General features: G+C 55.9%; 1 protein-coding gene across 5 annotated transcripts in view; it reads right to left on the minus strand.

The window, feature by feature from the left end:
- Positions 1-2,124: 2,124 nt before the first annotated feature.
- The window catches only part of PRDM15 (PR/SET domain 15), a 48,763-nt gene continuing 28,490 nt past the window's right edge, over positions 2,125-22,397 (minus strand). For 2 of the 5 annotated variants that reach the window (XM_081302389.1, XM_081302387.1), the window contains exons 14-24: positions 20,282-20,413; positions 19,344-19,478; positions 18,668-18,831; positions 17,802-17,881; positions 17,430-17,549; positions 15,080-15,211; positions 12,876-12,959; positions 12,350-12,525; positions 10,687-10,767; positions 9,976-10,185; positions 3,419-8,646 (exon numbers count right to left, since the gene is read on the minus strand). In XM_081302389.1, coding sequence (XP_081158515.1) covers positions 8,170-8,646; positions 9,976-10,185; positions 10,687-10,767; positions 12,350-12,525; positions 12,876-12,959; positions 15,080-15,211; positions 17,430-17,549; positions 17,802-17,881; positions 18,668-18,831; positions 19,344-19,478; positions 20,282-20,413 — 1,791 coding nt within the window. In that variant the 3' untranslated portion in view covers positions 3,419-8,169. Of the gene's footprint in view, positions 8,647-9,975; positions 10,186-10,686; positions 10,768-12,349; positions 12,526-12,875; positions 12,960-15,079; positions 15,233-17,429; positions 17,550-17,801; positions 17,882-18,667; positions 18,832-19,343; positions 19,479-20,281; positions 20,414-22,397 lie in introns of all 5 variants that reach the window. The other 3 variants (XM_081302385.1, XM_081302388.1, XM_081302386.1) reach the window with 3 other exon arrangements.

The following is a 22,397-nucleotide window of genomic DNA, read 5'->3' on the forward strand; positions in this document are numbered from 1 at the left end:
GTCTCTCTTAATCAGTAAATTACTGAGGATGTCTTTGAACTTAAAATTCTCCTAACTCAGTCTCCTGAGCCACTGGGATTACAGGTGTGTGCCACCATGCCCAGCTCCTCTCCTGATGATGTTTTATTTGATGCCATTCTGAAATTTACAATGTTTATCACTATATTTTTTGTATTCTTAAATAAAAATTCTTGAATTTTGTTCTGGGACTTAGTTAAGTATTTTGGACACGATTTTATCTTTTCAATTTTTTTTCTTTAAAATTGCATTCTTGCAGACCTCAGAATATGGAAAGACCTTCCATGTTTTTGGATAGAAAGAATTAATATTGTCAAAAGGACCACACTGGGGCTGGGGATGTGGCTCAAGCGGTAGCGCGCTCGCCTGGCATGCGTGCGGCCCGGGTTCGATCCTCAGCACCACATACCAACAAAGATGTTGTGTCCGCCGAGAACTGAAAAATAAATATTAAAAAAATTCTCTCTCTCTCTCTCTCTCTCTCTCTCTCTCTCTCTCTCTCTCCTCTCTCACTCTCTCTTTAAAAAAAAAAAAAAAAAAAAAAGGACCACACTACCCAAAGCAATATACAGATTCAGCGCAATACACATTACACATCAAAATATCAATGGCATTCTTCACAGAACTAGCAAAAAGTCATTAAATTAATGAGGAAGAATCAGGGACCCAGAATAGCCAAGGCAATTGTGAATAAGAAAAGTGAGGCAGGGGGCATCACAATACCTGATCTCAAATTATACTACAGAGCTTAGTAACAAAAATACCATGGTACTGGCATCAAACTAGACAAGAAGACCAATGGAATAGAGTAAAAGACCCAGAGACAAACCTACATGCTTATAGCCACCTAATACTTAATAAAGGAACCCAAAATCTATTGGAGAAAAGATAGCCTTTGTTAACAAATGGTGCCAGGAAAACCGGTTATCTCCACGTGGAAGAATGAAATGAGATTCCTGTCTTCCTCCCAGCAAGGAAGTCAAATCAAAACAGATTGAAGACTTAGGAATGAGACCAGAAAGCTTGCAAATGCTGATGAAAACACAGGGCCATACTGCATCATGGAGATGCAGCACCAACTTCTTCAACAAGACCCCAGAATACCAAGAAATAAAACCAAGAATCAACACGTGGGATGCCATCAAATTCAAAAGCTTCTGCACAGCAAAGGAAATGATTAAGAAAGAGAGGAGAGGGCTGGGGTTGGGACTCAGAGGAAGAGCGCTTGCCTAACATGCATGAGGCACTGGGTTGGATCCTCAGCACCACAGAGAAAAAAATAAAATAAAGATATTGTGCCTACCTATAACTAAAAACTAAATACAAAAAGAAAGAAAGAAAGAAAGAAGGAGAAGGGAGCCTATGGATATATAATCTTTACCAGCTTTTCCTTGACAAGGGGTTAATATCCAGAATATATAAAAAACTCAAAAAACTCAATGCCAAAAAGCAAATAACCCAATCACTAAAGCAAAGGAACTCAACAGAAATTTCTCAGAAGAAGAAACCCAAGTGGTCTACAAATATATGAATAAACATTCAACATCTCTGGCAATCAGAGAAATGTAAATCAAAACTATACCAAGATTTCATCTCCAGTCAGAATGGCAGTTACCCAGAATATAAATAATAATAAATGTTGGTGAAGATGTGGGGTAAGGTACACTTATAACATCATTGGTGGGGCTGCAAATTAGTTCAACTACTTTGGAGAACAATTGAAGGTTCCTCAAAATAGTAAGAATGGAACCACCATATGACCCAGCCTATTCCCTCTTCTTGGTATTAATCCAAAAGAACTAAAATTGCCATACTACAGCAACACAGCCACTTCAATCTTTGTAGCAGCACAATTCACAATAACCAAATATGGAATCAACCTAGATGCCCGTCAATAGATGAATGGATCAGAAATATGTGGTATATACAAAATGGAGTTTCACTGAGCCATAAAGAAGAATGAAATTTTGGCATTTTCTGGTAAATGGATGGACATGGAGAAAATCATGCTAAGTGAAATAAACCAGGCTCAGAAAGTCAAGGGTGGAATGCTTTCTGTCTTGTGGAAGCTGGAGCAAAATGAGGGAAAGGAGGCCTGGGGAGGGGGATGGGATTTCACAGAGACACAGGGGAGATCAGTGGAGTAGAAGGAGAAGGGGGAGGGGGAGGGACGAGAAAGGGGAAGAAATAAGGAACGAGTCTCACAGAATCATGTCTCACTCACACATAAATGTACCAAAGGGATTCCACCTTTGTGTACATGCAGAAAGTGCCAGTCAGAAATAAATAAGTAGAGGAGTGAAAGGGAGATCAGTAGAGCAGAGGAGGAAGGGGGGATTGAAATCAAATTCTTTGTGTGTATAGTTGTGTCAAAAGGAACCCAGATACTAGTGTAAATATAATTGTCTAAGAAAAAAATTGCACCCTTGTGAAGTGATTCATACGATGGGATTTTCCTTTTTTTTTTTTTTTTGTACCAGGGATTGAACTCAGGGGCACTAGACCACTGAGACATACCCCAGCCCTATTTTGTATTTTATTTAGAGACAGGGTCTCACTGAGTTGCTTAGCACCTCGCTTTTGCTGAGGCTGGCTTTGAACTCGCAATCCTCCTGCCTCAGCCTCCTGAACCGCTGGGATTACAGGCACACGCCAACGCGCTGGGCCACAGGATTTTCCTTTTTATTATACTTAGTATTTTTAATTAACACCTAACATTGCACATATTTCTGGGCTTCCCCGTGATCAGTCAATGCCTGTGTACCAGGTGTAATGACCAATCAGAATAATTAGCATTTCACGTCCTTGCCTCTTTGTGTTCGGGACATTTTAGCTCCTTGTAACCCTATCATATTAGGTGGAGTCAGATGGAGTGCAGGGCTAACTTCCCCTACGTTTAGGCAAACTTCCTGAAAACTCCATCCAACCTTAGGAGGCTCAGGAGGCTGACTCTGCAAGGTGGGAATAGGTGGTCTCCTCCAAGCGCACAGTCAGTCCTCTGCTGGTCCTGTGCAGCCCCATCCTCCCCAGCACTCTGCCCTGGAGCTTGGCTGCCTGGCCCTGGACTCTGCCTTGGTCCCTCAGCTGAGGCTGCTGTGCTCTGCCTGGGCTTCTCTCTGCACCATGATTGGAGTTGCTCCAGGTCCCAGGTCCTACTGTCCGACCCTGAGCGGCTGTCATGATATGGCTCCTGGTAGTCACATAGTTTGAGCAAGAGAGAAATATTTATTGTCTTAAGCTGCTAAGATTTTAGGGTTGTTTGTTCCTGAAAAAATGAGCTACTTTACTCTGATGAAACAGAATCTTTCGAGAAAGGAGACACGGTGTGAGAAGACACTTGTGTGTGTGTGAAACAGACAGCACAGTGTGCAGGACAGTGCCGGCCTGTGAGGGCCACACAGGGGAGACTGCCTGGCCCCTGGTCGGTCCTGCCATTGCCTGATAACCCTCCCTGTGCAGGGAAATGCCCACACAATGCTCACACAGTCCTCCCTCCTAGAGCTCGCTCACAGCAGGGAGGACAGAGAGAAGACAGTGAGCTCCTGGGTAAATAGCAGAGCGTGCAGGCAGCCATCAGCGCAGGAACTGTGAGCTTCTAGAGGGTTCTGGAAGGCTGCTGAGTTTGGGCTGAGATTTGAGGGACAAGCAGCCATTCACCCAGGGGAAGGGAAGGTACAGAGCCAGGAGGTGGGCTGACCCAGCAGAGCCCGGGGCTGTGGAGGGGTCCTGGTGGGCTGCAGAGTACTCAGGACCCAGCATTCCCGAAGAGCCTCTCTGCAGCCCTAGGGCCTGCAGGACCTGGTGCTGCATGCAAGGCTCTCAGGAGTCTATCATCTGGCTCGGCGTGTAGGTGACAATACGGGACGCCTGCCTGTCCAAGGGTGGCTGAGGCAAAGCATGAAGCATCCCGGGGGGGAGGGGAAGCTGGACAGTCACTTATGGGGTTTCAGCTGACCACAGAACCAGGGGGTTCTGGAGGGTGCTAGAACTGGACACTTTCAGAAATGCTCAGGACATTAGTGTGGAAAGAAGGTGCAGGGTGACGCTGGGCTTGCACCCACAGGTGGACGACAGAGCTGGTGGCTGAGTGTGGGGATGGAGCACAGGGCCAAGACTGGGGCAGCAAGATGCAGAGTGAGATCGTCCCCTCCGAGAGCGGGCTGTATCCAACAGGGCTGTTCTCGGAGGCACCAGGGGGACACTGGTGCTCACAAAGGAGTGGCAGAGCCCAGGGCCCAATGCTCCTGAGCAGCCTGTGGCTCTCAGAGTCAGCTCCTCCTTCCCTTATGACCGTGCTAACAGTCTGTGTCTAAAACTCAGAAGCAAGCAGCTCAAGCCTGGACCAAGCTCCGGGCTGCCGTGCGAGTGGCCACCAGCTCTCAGGAGACCTGACACCACACACAGTGGGAAGGAGCCAGTTCCCAGGTCCCCTGTGGAACTCCCACTGCCCAGGATGTATCTGAGAGGCAGGGTGGGTCTGCGCAGCAGTGAGGGGCACTCTCCCTCTTGGTCCCCCTCCTTGTGGAGGGCACCAGCTGGGAGGGGGCGCAGGCTGCAGGGTTGAGGAGCCAGTTCATGCGGTGCCGGCTGCCTGTAGCTGGGGTCCCCGGGGACTGAGGGAATGGTCTCTGGTCAAGGAAGGGACACAGGCTTGGGTGGAAGGGTGGTCCCTTATCCTGGAAACCCAGGACCACCTCTGGATAATTCTGCCTAGTGCACTGCCTCACCAGTGTTTGTTAGTCCCTGTCCTGATCTAGGGCCCCTTTGTGCTGGTGCACTTGTACCAGACATGGAGACGGTCAAGAGGAGCCGTGGCCCCACCAGCTCCCCTCTGGGCTCTGGCCCTGCTGTGTGGGGACGGCACTCACGGACTGGGACTGTTGTGCTTCCTCGCCCCTTGGCTGGAGGCAGCGCAGGCTCTCCCTAGTCCATGCCCCAAGCAGAGATGCAGGCTGCCGGTGGCCAGGGATGGACACACATCACTGGTTTCCTCCCAGGAGGGTCTGAAAGTTCCTGGTGTGCAGAGCCCTGTGCACGTGGTACACACAAGGAAGCGTCTTAAGTGGCAGGCATCCAATCTGCCAATGGGACAGCTGCCAGAAGCCACCTAGAATACCCACGGTGCCCCATCCCTCCTTCCCTAGAGGAAGGCAGACGTTGAGGTGCTTCAAAGCTAACCACATGGAACACATAACTTAATATTGATCAACAGGACAGCAGGGCCACAGAAATGCCTTGGTTAGGGTCCCTTCTGCCTACGGATCTTTTTGTGCCCATTCTCCAAGCCAGGCTTCAGAAGAGGCCACACGGGCTCTTGGGCGTCTCTTTCTGGAATCGTGATGGCTCCTCAGTGAGCACCTCACGACTTATGCTCTGAGCCATCTGGACACTTGTGGCCCAGGACTGGAGGAAAATTAAGATGTCACCCCTGGTGGGGGTCAGAATGTCACTGTGGGTGGCAGGCAGAGGGCTAGCAATGGAGAACACAGGTCACAGCACCTTTATTTACCATTATACAAATGATGTGACATGAAAGACACTCAGCATCTAGGACAGTCAACGCCTTTTGAAACCCAACAAGAAGGTAACGCATGCTGCCTTCAGCCGGGAGCCACGAGCCTCCGCCTGTGGGCCCTGACAGCGGAACCAGGCAAGGCACTGGAATCTGCCCCCGCCAACCTGCCCAGCGGTTCTGAGCTGGACACAGGGTGGGGCACGCGCACAGCACTTTCCTGAGAGAACACGTCACACGCTACAGGCCGGGCCCCTCCTGCAGAGCACAGGACGCATGGCAGGCCGTGGACCCTGTGCTCTGCCTGCAAGAGGCAGGCCAGCTCCACCAGCTCACGGGTCAAACATGTCCTCATGATTTAAGTTGTCACCACTGAGATGGGCAGCAGGGCTCACTGGCCACATGGCCTCTTCCTTTAGAGACACCCCTGTGCACCCTGGTCTCGTAAAGAGTCAAGCACTCTGAATAACAAGGGTGTAGGGGCAGAGCAGCGGCCCTTGAGGACTCTTTGGGCTGAGAAGGACCTTTTGTTCACTATCCAGTTTCTTGTGAGATTCACAGCAATTGCTTTAGGACAACACGCTTGCTCAGACATGACCCTATCAAGATCATGTGTCCACAGAAGCCCGGGAGACAGTCCGGCTGTGTGAGTGCCCACCCGCCACCCAGGGAGAAGCTGCCTCTGTGTTTCAGCAACAGTGGCAGCGCCCGCGCCACATGACCTGAATCAGGTTCTTCAGAAACACCTGACACAACTCCTTAAAAAAAAAAAATCAGAACAATTGAGAAGGCCTTTCTTTCCCAGGAAGCAGGATGAGGGACAGATGCCCGTGCAGGTCAGTCACCAGCCTCGCCTGCACAGGCTTTTCGCCAGGCTGTTCTGTCCTGGAGACTCTGCAAACGCAGAGACTGGCACTAACGTTTAGGGAGAAAGCTCAGGAACCCTGGCTCTCCCGGCGAGTCCAGGGGCAGCTGGACGACTTGTGGCTGGAGAATGGAGAACAAGCCACCCTTGCCCAAGAGGGAAACCACCTCACGTGAAGCAGTTCCTTATATATATAAATAACAAAAAATAACTACCATAAATTAAGAATTCAAACACTCTCCCACTGTGGAGTCCGCTGAGGCAAGACGGCACGCATGGGCCTGGCAGGGGGGGGCCAGGGCTCGGCATGCCCACCCGCTCCGGGCTCAGAGGGCACGTATTGCACAAAACCAGCTCCGGAGCCATCCTCAGAAGCTTGCTGCTGGGAATGAACTGAAGCCCAGGAAAGCCCCCTGCTGCCCCACATACCTGCGCCCAGAGCCAGGCTCTCCTGCCTTACTCAGCCACTGCCCAGTTACCGGGGTCCCTTCAGGTGGCCTCCCTGGTAACAGTAGGCCAGCTGGCCCTCACAGGCTGTGCTGAAGACAGCTCCTCTCCCACGCCTGCACGTCCCACACGGCTGGCTGCACACAGCGGGTCGGCCAGCCAGGCCCTTCACCCCTGGGTGGCACGCGGGCGTGACGTGTATCCTACAGAGCTGGCTGTAAGAGCATTCCACGTATCTGCTGCTAGACTAACCTCGCCTGCCTCCACTCCCAGCTGCAGGCAGCCGAGTCCTCGGTGTTTCTGGAACACACACGCTTCCCTGTCCAGAGCCTGATCGCTCAACGTTTTTTATAGGGAATGGGTCTTCGGACACACCCACCTTTGGAATTGAGGTTCACACAGAAAGAAGACATGGATTTCTTCCCTGTCCTTCTGTTCAGGGCTCTGACTGAGATTCAGCCACAGTAAATACTTTTGGATGGCAGAGAATCCTGAGACGACTCCAAAGGAGCCTCCGGAAGTGACCTCTCCACTGTGGGAGAGCGCTTCTGCACAGGCAGCAGTGCAGAACCGGACGTGGACAGTCCTACAGTGCAATCGACTTCATCATCTTAAAGTTAGAAAAACAATGTTGGCCACAACAAGGTCTTGAATACACGTTTGAAATAAAAAAGAAAATGAAAAACCGTATGAAAATTGATTGACATTCCCAACATGTCTTTTGTGCCTGGGTGGGTGGCCTCACGTGAGCCCTTGCCTGCGAGGGACTCAAAGGCAGAGTCCCATGTCACTGTGGCACATCTCACATGTGGCCTCAGTCCACAGCCGTGCGGCAAACTGGACTCAAGCCCTATTCTGAAGAGAAGTTACTTCAACCTCTATCTGCTCACTTGCCAAAAAAAATCCAGGAGTGAGGAGAAAACCGTGTTCTCTGCTGTGTGCTGCCCCGGGACTACTGTGTGTTCAGTACAGTAATGAGCTCCAAAGAAAACAGAAAATGAACGGCTCGTGCTCCTCATGACAATCGCTCTGGGGACCTGCTTCTACCTCTACGCCCCTTCTCCAGCCCTGCCCTCAGCGTTCCGAGGCCAGCTGCACGACCTTGGTAAGGCATATCTGGCACGGACCAAGTTTCAAACCCTGCCTGCCGGGTCGTTCCTGGAGCTAAGCCGACACTCCCACGGCTGCTGGGGTACCTGGAGATGGTCTGCAAAGCTACGTCCACCTCAGGCACCACGCACCGTATGCACCTTTGCTCTGTTTGGTATCCAGCACACACACCTCAAGACACCCCCAGTCCCCGGCTCTGTCCGGTGGCGGCAGCAGCTCAGTAGCTGTACATCTGCTGCTGCTCTGCCTGGACCTGGGGCTGTGCCGCCTGCTGTGGGGGTGCCGGCGGCTGTGGCGGCTGCAACACGTCTGTCTGGGGCACCGCCCGCCATGTGAGTGGGTGCTGCTCACTGAGCTGGCTCCCCAGGGGTGTGATGGAGTTGACCAGGGTGGTCAGATTGATGAAGTGGGCCACAGACTGGGGGCTGGAGGCCTCTGGCGGCGGGTGGACCTGGACATCGTGCTGGCGGTTGTGCAGCATGGCGGAGCCACTGACGGTGTCAAAGGTCACGGTCAGGATGGAGTTGTCCAGCTGCAACTGGCGTTCAGGGGTGGTGAGGTGCCCCACAGCCACTGGCTGCAGATTGGTAAACTGAGTCCCAGCTGCAGTGCTGATGGGGGTCACGGTGATGTTGGTCAGGCCCACGGAACTTGATGGGGCAGTCACACTGGGGTCTCCCAGGGTCACCACCACCTGGAAGAGTAACACAGAGCAAGAGACGGTGAGGTCTGCTGCAGAGGGAGGGGGGAGTAGGCTCCCGAGAGTGCACTTGGCTGCAGGGTCACAGTCACACTGGGGTTGTCACATGCTCCTGGCTAAGGATAAGAGGCAGACAGCTACTGGTGAAGAAGACACCAAGTTAATCTTGTCCTGGAGAAATCATTTCCATTGGAAAAGAGAAACAAGATGCAAATAATAACCAGGCCACAAGGGGGCACAACACTCCAAGGAGGGGCTGCCCGGGTGGGCAGGAGAGGAAGCCAGCATGAAAACCGAGGCCTAGCCTCCTGCAGGCACTGCCTCCTGCCCTGCTGCCGGCAAGCCACAGAGAACCTGCCATGGTTGGGTCTGAAATGCTCCCCAGAGACACCCCAGGCTCGGGACCAAGGAGCGCCTGGCTGGTGGCACTATTTGGGGTGGTAGGACCTATAGGAGAGGCCTGGTCGGAGGGAGCATGTCACTGCAGGGTCTGCCCCTTAGGAGTTTTGGTGCCCACACCCCATCTCAGCTTCCCTGCAGCCATGAGGTGACAGCTTGCCCCTGAACTCCACACCATGATGTTCTTCTGGAACGTTCTTCCTCCTCACAGGCCAAAGTGATGGCCAAGTGACCATAGACTAAAACCTCAGACCACAAGCCAAAATAACGCTTCCCTCCTTTAAGCGACTTTCCTGGGCATTCTGCCACAGTGGCGGGAAGCGGGCACGGTATCCTCACCGCAGGGCAAGGAGAACGCGACACCGCAGTCCCCACAGCCGGGCAAGGGGGCGGCTCTCCTTCCTAAGCAGCACAGAGGGTAGCCGAGTGCAGGGGGTCCCCTCCAGAGTGGGAGGCATGCAGAGGCAGGGCCCTGAGAGACGCAGGGCCTCAGGAGCAAACATGATGAGCCTGAGCCAGAGATCTGTGGGAGGAGGGCTCAGCTGCCCCGTCCTGTCCTCTCCCCCCTGCAGAGGGCCCGCCTGGCCTGCAGTGCCTACGACTGCCCCTCCACAACCAGGGGACGCACTGGCAGCCTGGGGTCTCCCCACACTGGGACCCCAGCCAGGGTGACGTCCGTTTCACACACTGGGATGTCAGGTCACTGCTGACAGTGACCAGTGTGATGTGGAGGTCAGAGCCTGGCGTGCTACAGGAAACAAGGCCAGTGTGGACCGCAGAACCCAGGGCAGACCCAGGAGGAGTCCACGTGTGCGGGGCGCACGCTGCAGATGGGCTGGCGTCCTGCGCATGCAGACAATGTGCTTGGGGAAGCGGCCTCTATAAGAGTGCCTGGCACCCGATCCCACAGAGAAACCAGCAGACCTGCTGAATGCTCTGCACCGCGGAGCTGGTCTCGTCGCCCACGCTGCCCGTGAACTCGGCCTCCTTTTCCGAGTACTCGCTGAAGGCGGTGTCCTCGGGTGCCGGTGCCCCTGCCCCCTCCTCGGGCTTCTGCTTCCTCCGGTGGCTGCGCTTGGCAGTCTTCCCGGGCTTCCCCTCGGCCAGCTCTTCCTGCTCCAGGTTCAGCTCAGGCTGTGGGAAGACCAGGTTCAGCGACGACAGGCCAGGACAGCCCTGCACCACCCTGGACACACGGCAGGCCAGCGGTGAGGCTCAGCCCACGGTGCAGGCTTCCAGCAGAACTCTCCCCGGGGCAGAAAGAGACCCCTGTAGGACAGCTGTGGTCCGAAGGGCCTGCCCACGACAACTGTGTGGACGGCTCCCGGGGACCCATCCCACGTGCCCCCTGCAGGGGTGGAGGGAGAGACGGGCCGTGGCCAGATCCTCCTGCCAGGTCAATCCTCCCCGGGCAGCAAGGGGCCTGGGGAGGTTCTCCATGTGGTCCCACTGCCCCTCCCCTGCGACTCAGGCCCCCAAGGCAGACAGACCAGAGTAGTCTGCCAAGGCGTGGTCACAGTGGCTTCCCTCCCACCGGCTGCCCACGGCTACCACACACCCCCTCACTGGACCCAGCGGCCTGCGTCTGCACTGCACCCTCAGTCCCTCGTGCCCGCGGGGCCCCGTGCGGCTCACCTGGACAACGCCGATGGAGGAGGCGTCAATGGTGGTGGTCTCAGGCAGGTGGTCCAGGTCGTCGATCCTCACTGCCAGGACCTGCAGGCCATGGGGCAGTGAGCAGGGGTGCCAGCCCCCATGACAGCGGCCCTGGTGACACCCGAGGGACCCAGACACAGGGGTGGGGGCCCTGAAGCAGGGGCCCTCAGAGAAGTCCCTCTGCGGGGGGCTGGCCTGAGACTCAGCAGCCCATCCAGGAGGGTCCCCAGGCCCAGCCCCTGACCAGGTTCCTGCAGGCTCTCACACAGCGGGGCTGCTGGCACCAAGGTGCTCTCTCCTCTCGTGACTGCACAGCTGTGGCGGGCACCGCATCCTCCCTCTGCTGCCCCGTGACAGGAGCTCTCAGTGAGTGAGACCCCAGAGCCCCTGGCGCCCCGCAGAGCAGCTGAGAAAGTGAGGTGCAGTGGGCCGGGTCCAGACGGCGGCTCCTCACTCAGAGCACCCTCACCCCCACCTGTCGCTCGGTGGCGGGCGGAGTGCAGCCCCTCCCCTCCCCTCCATCAGCCCTGCTGAGCCATGTCCTCAGCATGTGACGCTGGCACTGGGACTCGCCCCCTGTGCCCATGGCTCTCCCACAGCTTGGGTGTGAGCAGCGGGTGAGCGCCTCACCACCAGCCTGCCCCTGCACACGTTCCTCAGGCTCATCCTGTGGTGACTGCACTGATTAGGTCACAAGGAGGGGACACAGCACACAGAACGGAAGGCAGAGACTGACGAGGTACCGGCCAGACAGGACGGGCTGTGGGAACCACAGTGTCTGGGGGGTTCTGCAGCCCTGCAGGCCCCTGAGGGAAGTAACCCTGGAAAGGGAACAGAGGCTCTGGGTGGCTGACCGAGGGCGGGCAGGGCGTGTCTGGCCTGTCCTCCGCACAGGACCCTGTGGCCTTGGGCCTCAAGCAGGTGCTGGGGACACCTGCGCTCACCCCTCCAGCTCAGGACTAGGGGAGGCTGTGCTGTGCTTCTGGGGCCACGTGATTCCCTCCCTCAGGGTCTCTCTCCTCTGCACGTGGCCCCCGGCTTCGTTGCGAGGCATCATCACCAGGAATGCGCACCCGTCTGCCGCTGGCCTCTGCACTCTCTGACCTACAGAGGCCCTCGGGTGGGTGCAGTCAATAGTGTATTGACTTCTTCTGCTACTTTGGGTGGGAAAGTCTCCCCCTGCAGGAGGTGATGACCATTCACCTGCATTTTCTTCTTTGAAGTGTACCTCGCTGCTGGGCTCCCCCAGACCTTCTCTAGGAGGGCTTTCGGGGGGCCAGGCTGCACCTCTCCAGTTTCTCCCTCTGGGCTGAGCCCCCACCCAGGCACTCTGACGGTTCCTGTTTTGCACACTATTCACTTCAATGGGAGGAAGCAGGGAGAGGGTGGGCAGGGCGTCCGCCTGGTGTGACCCCAGGGAGAGAACGTTCAGAACTGGTGTGAGTTACCCTGGGCCTCCTCTGTCCTGGCCGTTCGTCCGGCACCTCCTCCTGCGCAGGTGCACAACTCAAGGGTATATGGTCAGGCCCTGCCCCAGGAACTCAGGGTCTCCAGCAAGACAGACCCAGGCACCGCAGTGGGGTCCTGCAGAGGGGAGGCACACCCCAGGCCACAGAGGGCGGGGGACGGTCACCAGGCTCACCTCGGGGTGCTTGCGCCGCATGTGCCTGCTCATGGAGGCCCGGGTGGACACCTTGGTCCCGCACAGCTGACAGCTCTGCGCCTCCACCTTGTCATGGGTGAGCTGCACGTGCTTCTGCAGCATGTACTCGGTGACGTACTTCTTGTCACACACGGAGCACGTCCACTGCTTGCCCACTTCTCATATGTGTACACAGGCAGGAGGAGAGAGAGGTGCAGGTCACCCGTGGGGCCTTCCCCTGACCCCACTCTGGAGAGCCTGTGCCTGCCAGCTCACTGCTCCTCTTGCAAGAGCTGCCCACCAGGTCAGCCCTGGGGAGCACGAGGCCTCTCCCCCACAGTGCTGCCCCACAGATACCGGGCGGCTCAAGGCCCCTGTCTGCCCCACAACAGTGCTGCCCCACCAATAAATACTGGGCTCAAGTCGCAGGGGTCTCGCACTGAGCACTCTGGGGACACCGGCCTAAGAGCAGCCGTGCCAGCCTCACCAGCTGGTGTAGCCAAGGGCGTTCCTGCAGACCACCCACCTGTGTGGATGAGCTTGTGGGTCTCCATGGTGTTCCTCTCGCTGAAGGTCTTCCCACACAGCTCACACATGAAGTCTTTGATCCCTGTGGGAAGAGCACACTGAGTCTCACAGGCAGGAAGCACTGAACATAAAGGAGGTCTTGCCCGTGTCATAGCCTAGCATCTGCCTCTGGGGGGAGGGAAATTGCCAGAAGGTGGTAAACAAAAAGTCCTCATTCTCAAACTCAACTCGCTCCCAGAAAACTGTGGCTTTAAAATATATCCCTCTAGGGCGATATTTTATATTAAAAAATAAAAAGCAGAAAGGCCTGTCTGAAAACACAGAGGCAGAGCAGCACCAAGTATGAAGCAGTGGCAGTTGCTTTAGGGGTTAGTTTACTCACCCCACTGAGTCCAGGTAGCACACGAGACAGAGGAGAGAAAAGTAACAGAGGAACCCAGACCAAACGCAAGGAGGGTACAAATACGCCGAGCCCAAGAGACCACAGGACTGCTGCAGCCAACCACAGTCATCTCTACTGTCCAACAGAGCACACAGAAAGACCACTCACCACAATCAAGTGTGAAGGAGGCAGGACGATTCAACACATGCAAATCAATACGTGTCATACGTCACATCAACGGAAGGAAGGGTGAAAAGCACATAAACATCTTAATAGACCAGAAAAGACATTTGATAGAATTCAACGTCCCTTCAAAATGGAAACCTTGAGCAAAGTTAAGTGTCAAAGGACCCTACCCCAGCACAATAAAGGCCACCTGCGACCAACCCACAGCCAACATCATACCAAATGTGGAAACCGAAAGCACTTCTCTAAAACCAGGAACAAGAACAGGGTGTCCTCTCTCAGTGCTCTCATCCAACACAGCACTGGACGTTTCAGCCAGGGTGGTCAGGCAAAACGAGACACAGAAGGCACACCAACAGGAAAGGAGGAAATCAAACAATCCTATGCAGGAAAACCTAAAGACCCACTGAAAGACCTCTAGAACCGACGAGTGAGTTCAGCGAGGATGCAGCGTGTGAAATCAACACGAAAAATGTACAGCCAACAACAAACTTGGTCAGAAACCATGAAAGCAACCCCATTCACAGCAGCTATGACAAGAAGGAGAAGGAGGAGGAAGAGGTGGAGGAGGAAGAGGAGGGGAGGAGGTGGGGGGAGAAGAAGAAAAAGAAAGCCAACCAACCAACCAACCAACCAAAAACCAAGGAATACACTTAACCATGAAGTAGAAAAAACTCTACAAAGAACGTTAACAAACACTGATGTAAGAAATTAACGAATACACACAAAAAACGGAGACATTCTATGTTCATGGACTGGAGGAATGAACATTGTCAAAATATCCATCCTATCCAAAGTGTTCAATGCAACTCCATTGACACGTCAGACTTGAAGAGAGAATCTAGAACTAGAAGAGAGAATCCAAACTTCATTGGGAAGTGTGAAAGACTACCAAAGCCATCCCGAACAAAAGACCAAAGCTGGAGGCCTGGCCCTGAGCCACAGAGACAGCAGGTACCAGCCAGAAACACGAGAGAAACACACCCACAGTCTACGCCAACTGACTCTGAACAGAGATGCCAAGAACCTGATTAGAGAGAGGTGCTGGGAAAGCTGGATAGGGAAGACTCAACCCAACTCTCACCCTGCACGAAAATCAAGTCAAACTCCAACCAAAGCCGAAATGTAAGACCTGAAGCTGAAACTCCTAGAAAACACAGCAGATGTTTCAAGACACTGGTACAGGAACCTGACGAAGGGTGGGCGTCCATATACACGAGGAACTCAAACACTTGACCAAAAACTAGTTCATCCAATTAAAACACAGACGAGTGTGCTGACAGACATAGATGTATGCAAAAATGCTCAATGTCACGAGCCACAGGGACGCCAAACCAAAACTAGAGCGAGACAGAACCCCACGCCAGTGGGAAAGGCTGTCACCCCGAGAACATGAGCAAATGCGGGGAGGATGTGGAAAGGGGGCTCTCCTACACTGTGAGCGCGTCTCTGCCCTCTGCAGTCTCCAGGGTGCCCAGAGGGTGACGCGGCCTGGGACCACAGGCCAAACCTATCAGAGACCCACCAGCCCTGGGTGCTCCTGCCTGTGGGCTCGGAGCCAGGTGGGGCCTGGCGCTCACAACAGGGGAGCCTCTGGGGCCACTGGGGGCAGAGGCGGGTGGCGCGGGCCTCACCCGTGTGCCGCTTGTAGTGCTTCAGCATGTTGACCTTCTGCGCGAACTTGCGGTGGCACTCCTTGCACTCATACTCCTTGATGCCCTTGTGCAGCTTCATGTGGTGGCGCAGCGCGTGTTTCGTCTTCATGCCTGGGGACACAGGAGGCCAGGCTGTGCCAGCTGGGCCCTCCAGAGCCCGCTCCAGCTGCCCACGCCCTGATGCGGCCTGCCTGTGCGGGGACCTCGGAGGTCTGGGCTCCACCAGCCACAGGACTGGCACCACCCCAGAGCCACTGGAGACTAACCGCGATACCAGCTGCTGTAGACATCCATGACTTACCACCGTGACCCAACTGGACAAGTTGGAGAGGGAGGGAGGGGGGTGACTAGGGCTTCCTGCCCATCTTGACAGAATGTTAGTCAAGATGCCAGGACACCACATGACTGAAATAAGCACCCTCATCTACCTTTAGTGCATGTCAACACAGCCCATCTGAGGGAGCTCATGGGGAGGGGGGCACCCCTGAACAAGGCGCGGGTCGGGGAGCGAACAGTCTCAAACAGCCCAGGACCAGCTGGGTGTACAATGTTGTGCCTGAAACCCCAGCAGGAGCAGCAAGGGCCCGCGGGCAGCTCACATGCCCCGGCTGGCTCACGCACCAGGGCAGACTGTCCAGTCCCACGGGCCCTAAGCTTTAAAAGAAATCAGGTGGGGTTGGGATTGCGGCTCAGTGGCAGAGCGCTCGCCTAGCATGGGCGGGACCCGGGTTCGGTCCTCAGCACCACATAAAAATAAAAGGAACTGTGTTGTGTTCATCTACACCTAAAAACCCAATAAATATATATAAAAAAAAATCAGGCAATATTTAACTGTTTTGATTTGAAAGATCGCTAGGGTGAATTTTTAGGTAAAGAACAAGCAAGCACAACATTTGCTTGTGTTTGCATTGAATGAAAAGAGGGCAAAATGACAATACCAAATCTGTCATTTTAAACCATCATAAAAGTGGGGACCCAAATACTAACATGGCAGTCTACCCAAGCCACCTGGAATTCAGGAAGGAAATCAGGGAACACAGCATTTACCATGTTTCAAATATCAAAACTTACAACTGCGGCTTTGACCACATGCACTTCTTGCCTTGGGCTCCCCTGGCACACAGGTCCCCACCAGACCTCCAAGTAGCACGTGGACTCCACCTGGTGTGGTCCTTCTGTCCCCAGGAGGTATCCCTTGCCATGATGGTCTACTGCTGACCCTTCCCATCTCCTGGCTGCCTGAAGCAGGACCCCTTCAGCCAGGTCTGACTAATTTTCTAAAAATTTCAACTTTTGAGGGGTTAGAGAGGAAAGGGGAGGTGACAGCAGGTGAAGGGGCTGGAGAGCTTATGGCCAATCTGTACCATGCTGCTTTTTTTCTTTTTTCTTGGGGAGAGGACGGGTACTGGGACTTGAACCAATACATAGGTGCTTTACCACTGAGCTACATCCCCAGACCTTTTATTTTTTGTGGTGCTGGGGATTGATCCCAGGGCCTTGGGCATGCGATGCAAGCGCTCTACCAAATGAGCTAGATCCCAGCCACTTAGTATTTTTTTATTTTGACAGGGTCTTGCTAAGTATTGGAGTATCTTGCTAAGTTGATGAGGCTGGCCCCGAATTTGCAGTTCTCCTGTCTCAGCACCCAAAGTTGCTGGGGCTCTAGGTGCGCACCACTCTGTTGCTTTCTCAGTAAAGAAACCTGTGTGATATTCTTTTCCACAGCCACCCTGGGAGTGTTTTTCATATGTACTAGTAGGGTCCATATGGTGCACAGAATTACTAACATTTGAGTTTTCTTCTGTTCAATTTTTGTAAAAACCAAAAAAAGAAAACAGTAAAACCATTTACGGACTATGAAATGCTAGAACGTGCCAATCACAAAGCAGGTAACCTTGGTTTGTCTGGCATCTGAATGGGCTGCCCAGCAGCAGAGCCTGTGGCATCACCAGAGTGGCCCAAGAATGACCTGACCCCGACACCCCCACCACCACCCCACCCCATCTTGGGAGGACTCTGAATTTTTCTAGTAGAAACGGGTCACAACTGCAGCATGCCCCAGGTTCTCCTCCTCCCTCCCGACCTGCGTGTCTCCTTAGTGGCTTCTTATCAGCGAGCTGCCTGTATTCCCGCCGCAGCTCCTGGCTCACGAAGCAGCTGCTCCAGACCACTCACCACGCCTTCCCTTTCTTGTTAAGGGCACCACTGAAGCCCATGGGTCTCCTGGGGCACCGGTGGCACCCGTATCACTGTGACCTGCCAGTTCCTGCCCCACCTCCTTGGAGAAAGCAGTGAGACCACGAGGCCCCATCTGGAGCGAGGTGCACACCTTTCCCACACTCGGCGCACAGGTACTCGCGGATGTTGTCATGCACGCGCATGTGCTCCTTGAGCATGTCCTTTCTGGCGAAGGACTTCCCGCACTGCTCGCAGGCGTGGCTTTTCACACCTGCAAGACAAGGCAGCATTTCACAGGGTGGTGCTGGGATGGGCCACCTCTCCCAGCCTGCACAGAACCGCCCCAGGGTCCCTGGACATGGAGGGGGCTGGGCCACGAGCACAGGGTGGTGGGGATCGGAGAAGCTGGGGGACAGCAGAACGTACTCGGGGGAGGCCAGGGGCTGCCAGGCTTAGGTGCAGGGAGAGCCTTGGCAACCCCAGCACTGCCTGCTCAGGCCCCACTCCTGTGGGAACAGGCTACCTGTGTGGATGAGCTTGTGACGCTCCAAGTTCCCAATGCTGTTGAAGATCCGCCCACAGATCTCACAGGGGTGAATGTATCTGAAACCAAAGAGGAGCTTCAGGACGCGGAACAAGCTCGAGTGGCCCGTCAGGGAGAGGGCACGCTCCTAACACCTTTATAGGCACAAGTGAGGCAGAAGGTGCCACGTGTGGACAAAGTGGCACATGCTTCAGCTCTATGATGGGCGAAACCGTGTGCCCATATCCCCGGGCAGTAGCCCCAGCCCCAGCCCTCAGACAGTGACTGTTTTTGGAGATGGGGTCTTTGGAGATGTGAAGGTAAAATGAGGTCACTGGGATGGCCCTGATCCAATCTAACTGGTGTCCCCAGAGGAAACAATAGGGACACAGGCACACACAGGGGCTGACCCTGTGAGGAAATGGGGTTGGGGGACACCACTGGCCAGTCCAGGAGAGAGGCCAGGGGACAAGCCCATGACTCCTTGGCCTCCAGGGCAGAGCGGAGGCTGTCTGCTGCGTTGACCCCCAATCTGCACTGGGTCACAGGTGCCCTGGGAGACCAGGCTAGCCTGCAGGCAGCATGTCACTCACTCGCCACACAGCCCTGATCACATGCCACGTGCCAGAGCCGGGGCTGGCACCAGGGAAACCGAATCACTGGGAGGAACGGGCTTCATGTCGTCCTTCAGCTGGGCTGAGAACTGGGCTACTTCTCTCCGAAAGTCCCACTGGGGAGGCGAGGGTGAGGCCTGGGTGGATGGGCACCCAGAGCCCTGGCGCAGCCGGGGCCTGTTGGCCGAGCACCCTGCCCTGTCTCACTGCCCACACCCACTGCACTGCGGGGCTGCGAGCTGTGAGCCTCACTTCTGCACGTTGGGGTCGGGCAGGTTCTCGCGGTGGATGACCATGTGGGCGTGGTAGGTGGCCTTGAGGGCGAAGCGCCGGTGGCAGGTGCTGCAGCCGTAGCCCTTCTCCTTGTGCACCTCCATGATGTGCTTCAGGTACTCCTTCCCGCGGCCGAAGGTGAGCTGCGGGGCAGGCCAACCGCTGACACCCCAGGCTCTGGGCCTCTGCTGCGCCAGAGGTCACCAGGCCCCATAGGGACCCTACTGTGTGGGGCAAAGGACACCCAGGGGCTGGCAAGAGCTGCACATTCCTGGCAGGCGTGCCTGCCGGGTGGCTGTCACCTGCACAAGCTGACAAAAACTCAGGCGGGGTCCCCGGAAGTGAGCTGCCTCCCTTTAAGACGCCTCCTCTGAGCACAGGGGAGAACTGGAAGGGCTTCAGGATGGAGCGGGGAGAGGGACAGAGGGAGCCTTGCCTGGGCCAGCGCCTGTCCTACCCTGCTCAGCACTGCCTGTGTAGGTGCAGGGCACCCGGTGCTGGGCTCTGCAGGGCTGCGAGCCCAGTGCCCCTCCGGGGGCCCGGGAGACCTGCCATTTAGAGGCCCCTCCCACGCTCGCAAGGGTGCCCTGGGGTCCCTGCAGCGACACAGCTGGGAGTCGCCTCCTGGCGTCTCAAGGGTGGCTGGCCTGAGTACCTGGCACCTCTTGCAGCTGTACTTGTGGGGCTCCGAATCCGCGCTCTCGTCGGAGTTGTCATCGTTCTCCTCTGAGGAGATCCCGATCTTGCCGATGAACTCCTCCCGCTGGTGGTCGTCCATGAGCGCAATGTCCTGGGGAAGCCACATTCCTGCCTCACGCGTGCCCAGCTCTGCCCGGCACGTGCAAGGCTGATGAGCCAGGCCCGAGGCACTACCTTGCTGCGTCTGAGGACCCCGGGCCTGCTGGCCCCCTGGCCACCCGCTCACGGCCTGGGGTGCCATGCTCTCCTGCCCCGCCTTCTCACCCCCTCTCCAAGGCCCAGAGAATGCCACCTCGTGCCCAGGGCAGAGCTGATGGAGGCTTCCCAAGTTGGCCCGGGCGCTCCCCAGCCTGTTGGGCCTTTGGTTCCAACTGCTATTTCCTCCTTTTTCTCTGGGGTCAGTATTTCTGTGGCCTGAATCACAACAAGGCCACCCTCCAAGGAGGGAGGGACAGAGCACCACCCACATGCTACTCTCCCCAGTCAGGCCCACACTGAGGAGCCGCACTTCAAGCCACAGCTAGACCATGTCGCTAGCTAATGCAGGCATGGAAGTCAGCCTGAAGATTCACGGTGGCCATGCTGACAATCGTTTTGGAGGACAGTGATGGTCTGAATGTCTGCACCCCTCAAATTCATGTGCTGAAACCTCAGCCCCAAGGTTATGGTGCCGGGAATTGGGCCTCCGAGGTGGCAAGGCCGCCACGGTACATCCCTTGTGACTGGGACTGGTCTCCTGCAATAGGCCCTGGAAAGCTCCCCCCACCAGGTAAGGACACAGCGGACAGCAGCCTCGGCCCTCGCCACCGACTCTGTCAGCACAACCGCAGCTAAGATGCTGGCCCAGGGCCTGGCACTCTGTGCGTCACTGGGAAGCTGGCGCATGCCTGACACCTTGAAGTGGACGTGGATGTGGTCCCTGAGCACGTCCACGCGGAAGAACTTGCGCCCGCAGATCTCACAGGTGTACTTCTTGTCGCCGTGGGTCAGCAGGTGCTTGTTCATGTTGCTGCGGCAGGAGAATACCTGGGGGCAGAGGGGCCGCACGGTGGGGAGGTGAGGGCTATGCCCACGGCACACAGAGCAGACTGTCACCTCGGCCCACAAAACACAGGGCGACTTCTCCTAGACTCTAAGCCCCAACAACTCAAGTGTGAGAACCGCACGCCATCCCTGGCACTGGAGCAGGGTGACCCACTGTTTGGATCCCTGCTCACGCCCACAGTCCAGAAAGGGCCCAGCCCCGTCCTCACTATGGCTACAGCTGCTCGAGGGCTTCCACGGGCACTAAGTGTTTTGCTAGCGTGGTCCCAACCAAGAGGCTAGCGAGTCAGAAACAGTGCAGCTTTGGGAAGGTGGATGTCAGAGAAGGAGCCAACCCTCAGTGAGTGTGCGCGGCTCCTGCACACTCGCCCCACATCCCTGCTGTCCTGGCATTCCCAGTGTGGTAATGTCCATCGCACACTCGTCCCCAGGGTCACCTCTGTGGAAGCCCCTATGCCCACCGACGGAGGGGTAGACAAGGCAGGCAGCTGGGTGTCTCCACCTGGATGGCGTTTCCGGTGGGTAGGTAACAGTGCAGATGTCTGGAGGCACCTGCCTGCCCAGCTTGTGCTTGTCCCCTAGCTCTGCAACCTCCCACTCTGGACCAGACACCAAATCTTTGCTGTAGTTCAGGTTCATGGGGACCCTGAGGCCACACTGCACAGTTGTCCCATGAGCTTTGCCTTGCTCTGAGGTTTAAAAAAAAAAAAAATCAGAAAATCTCATGGATTTCCATTTTTCCCTGAAAAGGTCAAAAGATCTAGCATTGGTGCCACATGCTGGCAGGCAGGGACCACCAGTGTGAAGAGACCTGTGTCCCCGGGGCTGGGGCGCCTGGCATGTGACTGCCGCAGGAGCCAGCATCAGGTGCTTCACATGAGCCGTGTGGCTGTGACAGGTCCAGGAACGCCCCCTCCTCTTGGTGACTCCCAAGACCACTGGGTGACAGCAGTGCCATGTGGGAACCTTTCTGGGCAGCTCCACTGCGGCACCTGCCTGGATGCTGCGAGGACACGAGTCCTCTGAGGAACAGTCGGCAACACCCAGGGAGTGGACATTGTGGCCAACACAAGCGCCAGCACCCTTCTCCAAACCAGGTTCTCATCTGCAAGAAATGGGCCGTGCCTCCACGGCAGCCCGCACGGCGGTGGCAGCCCGCAGGATGGGTTCTGAGCCGCAGACGCACGTCCCTAGACACCAGGTCACACCAGAGCAGCCACTCTGGGCACGGGGGGACTGCTCATATGGAGGCTGTCACTTGCTGTCTGGATGTCAGGTGTCCCCAAAGCTCCTGCTGATGCAGGGAAGTGCAGAGGTGAAGCGGCTGCAGTGTGAAGGCTGTGACCCGAGAAGTCCAGCCCAACCTGGAACCGCTGGCAACTGCAGACAGTGGGGCGTGGCTGGGGGGGTCACTGGCAGCCCTGGAAGGGGGCCTCTTCCCCAGCCCCTCTGCTCCCAACCTGCCAAGAACCGAGCGGCTTTCCTCCACTGGGCCCTTCCACCATGATGTCCCGCCTCTCCTGGGCCCAGCAGTGGAGCTGGCATCTATGGGCTGAGACCTCTGAAACTGTGAGCCCCAAACCAACCTTTCTTCTTCTAAGTTGTTCTTATCAGGTATTTTGGTCACAGCAACAAAAAGCTAACCACAGCCATCACCATGGAGGGTCATCTGTAGCCCTGCCTCAGGAGTGGTCACCAAGAATGGCTCATCTCTCCCTTAGAAAAGGTGGCCTGCCTTTTCTGGGCAGGGGAGACCAGCAGGACAGGCCACATAAAGCTCTGTGACCTCCCACTTCCTTTGGTGCCTGGGGCCAGGTCCTACCACAAGGATGAGATCCAAGGATTGGGAGCCACAGAGCAGCGCGGGCGAAGCTCACGGCAGAGGGGAAGGGCTACGGAGGAACAAGTGCGGCCTCAGCACATTCACTGGAAACCCATCCTCGGTGGCAGAGACCGAGCGGCAGGT

The sequence above is a fragment of the Spermophilus citellus genome (assembly GCF_964194105.1).
Source record: "Spermophilus citellus genome assembly, chromosome: 7".
NCBI lineage: Eukaryota > Metazoa > Chordata > Mammalia > Rodentia > Sciuridae > Spermophilus > Spermophilus citellus.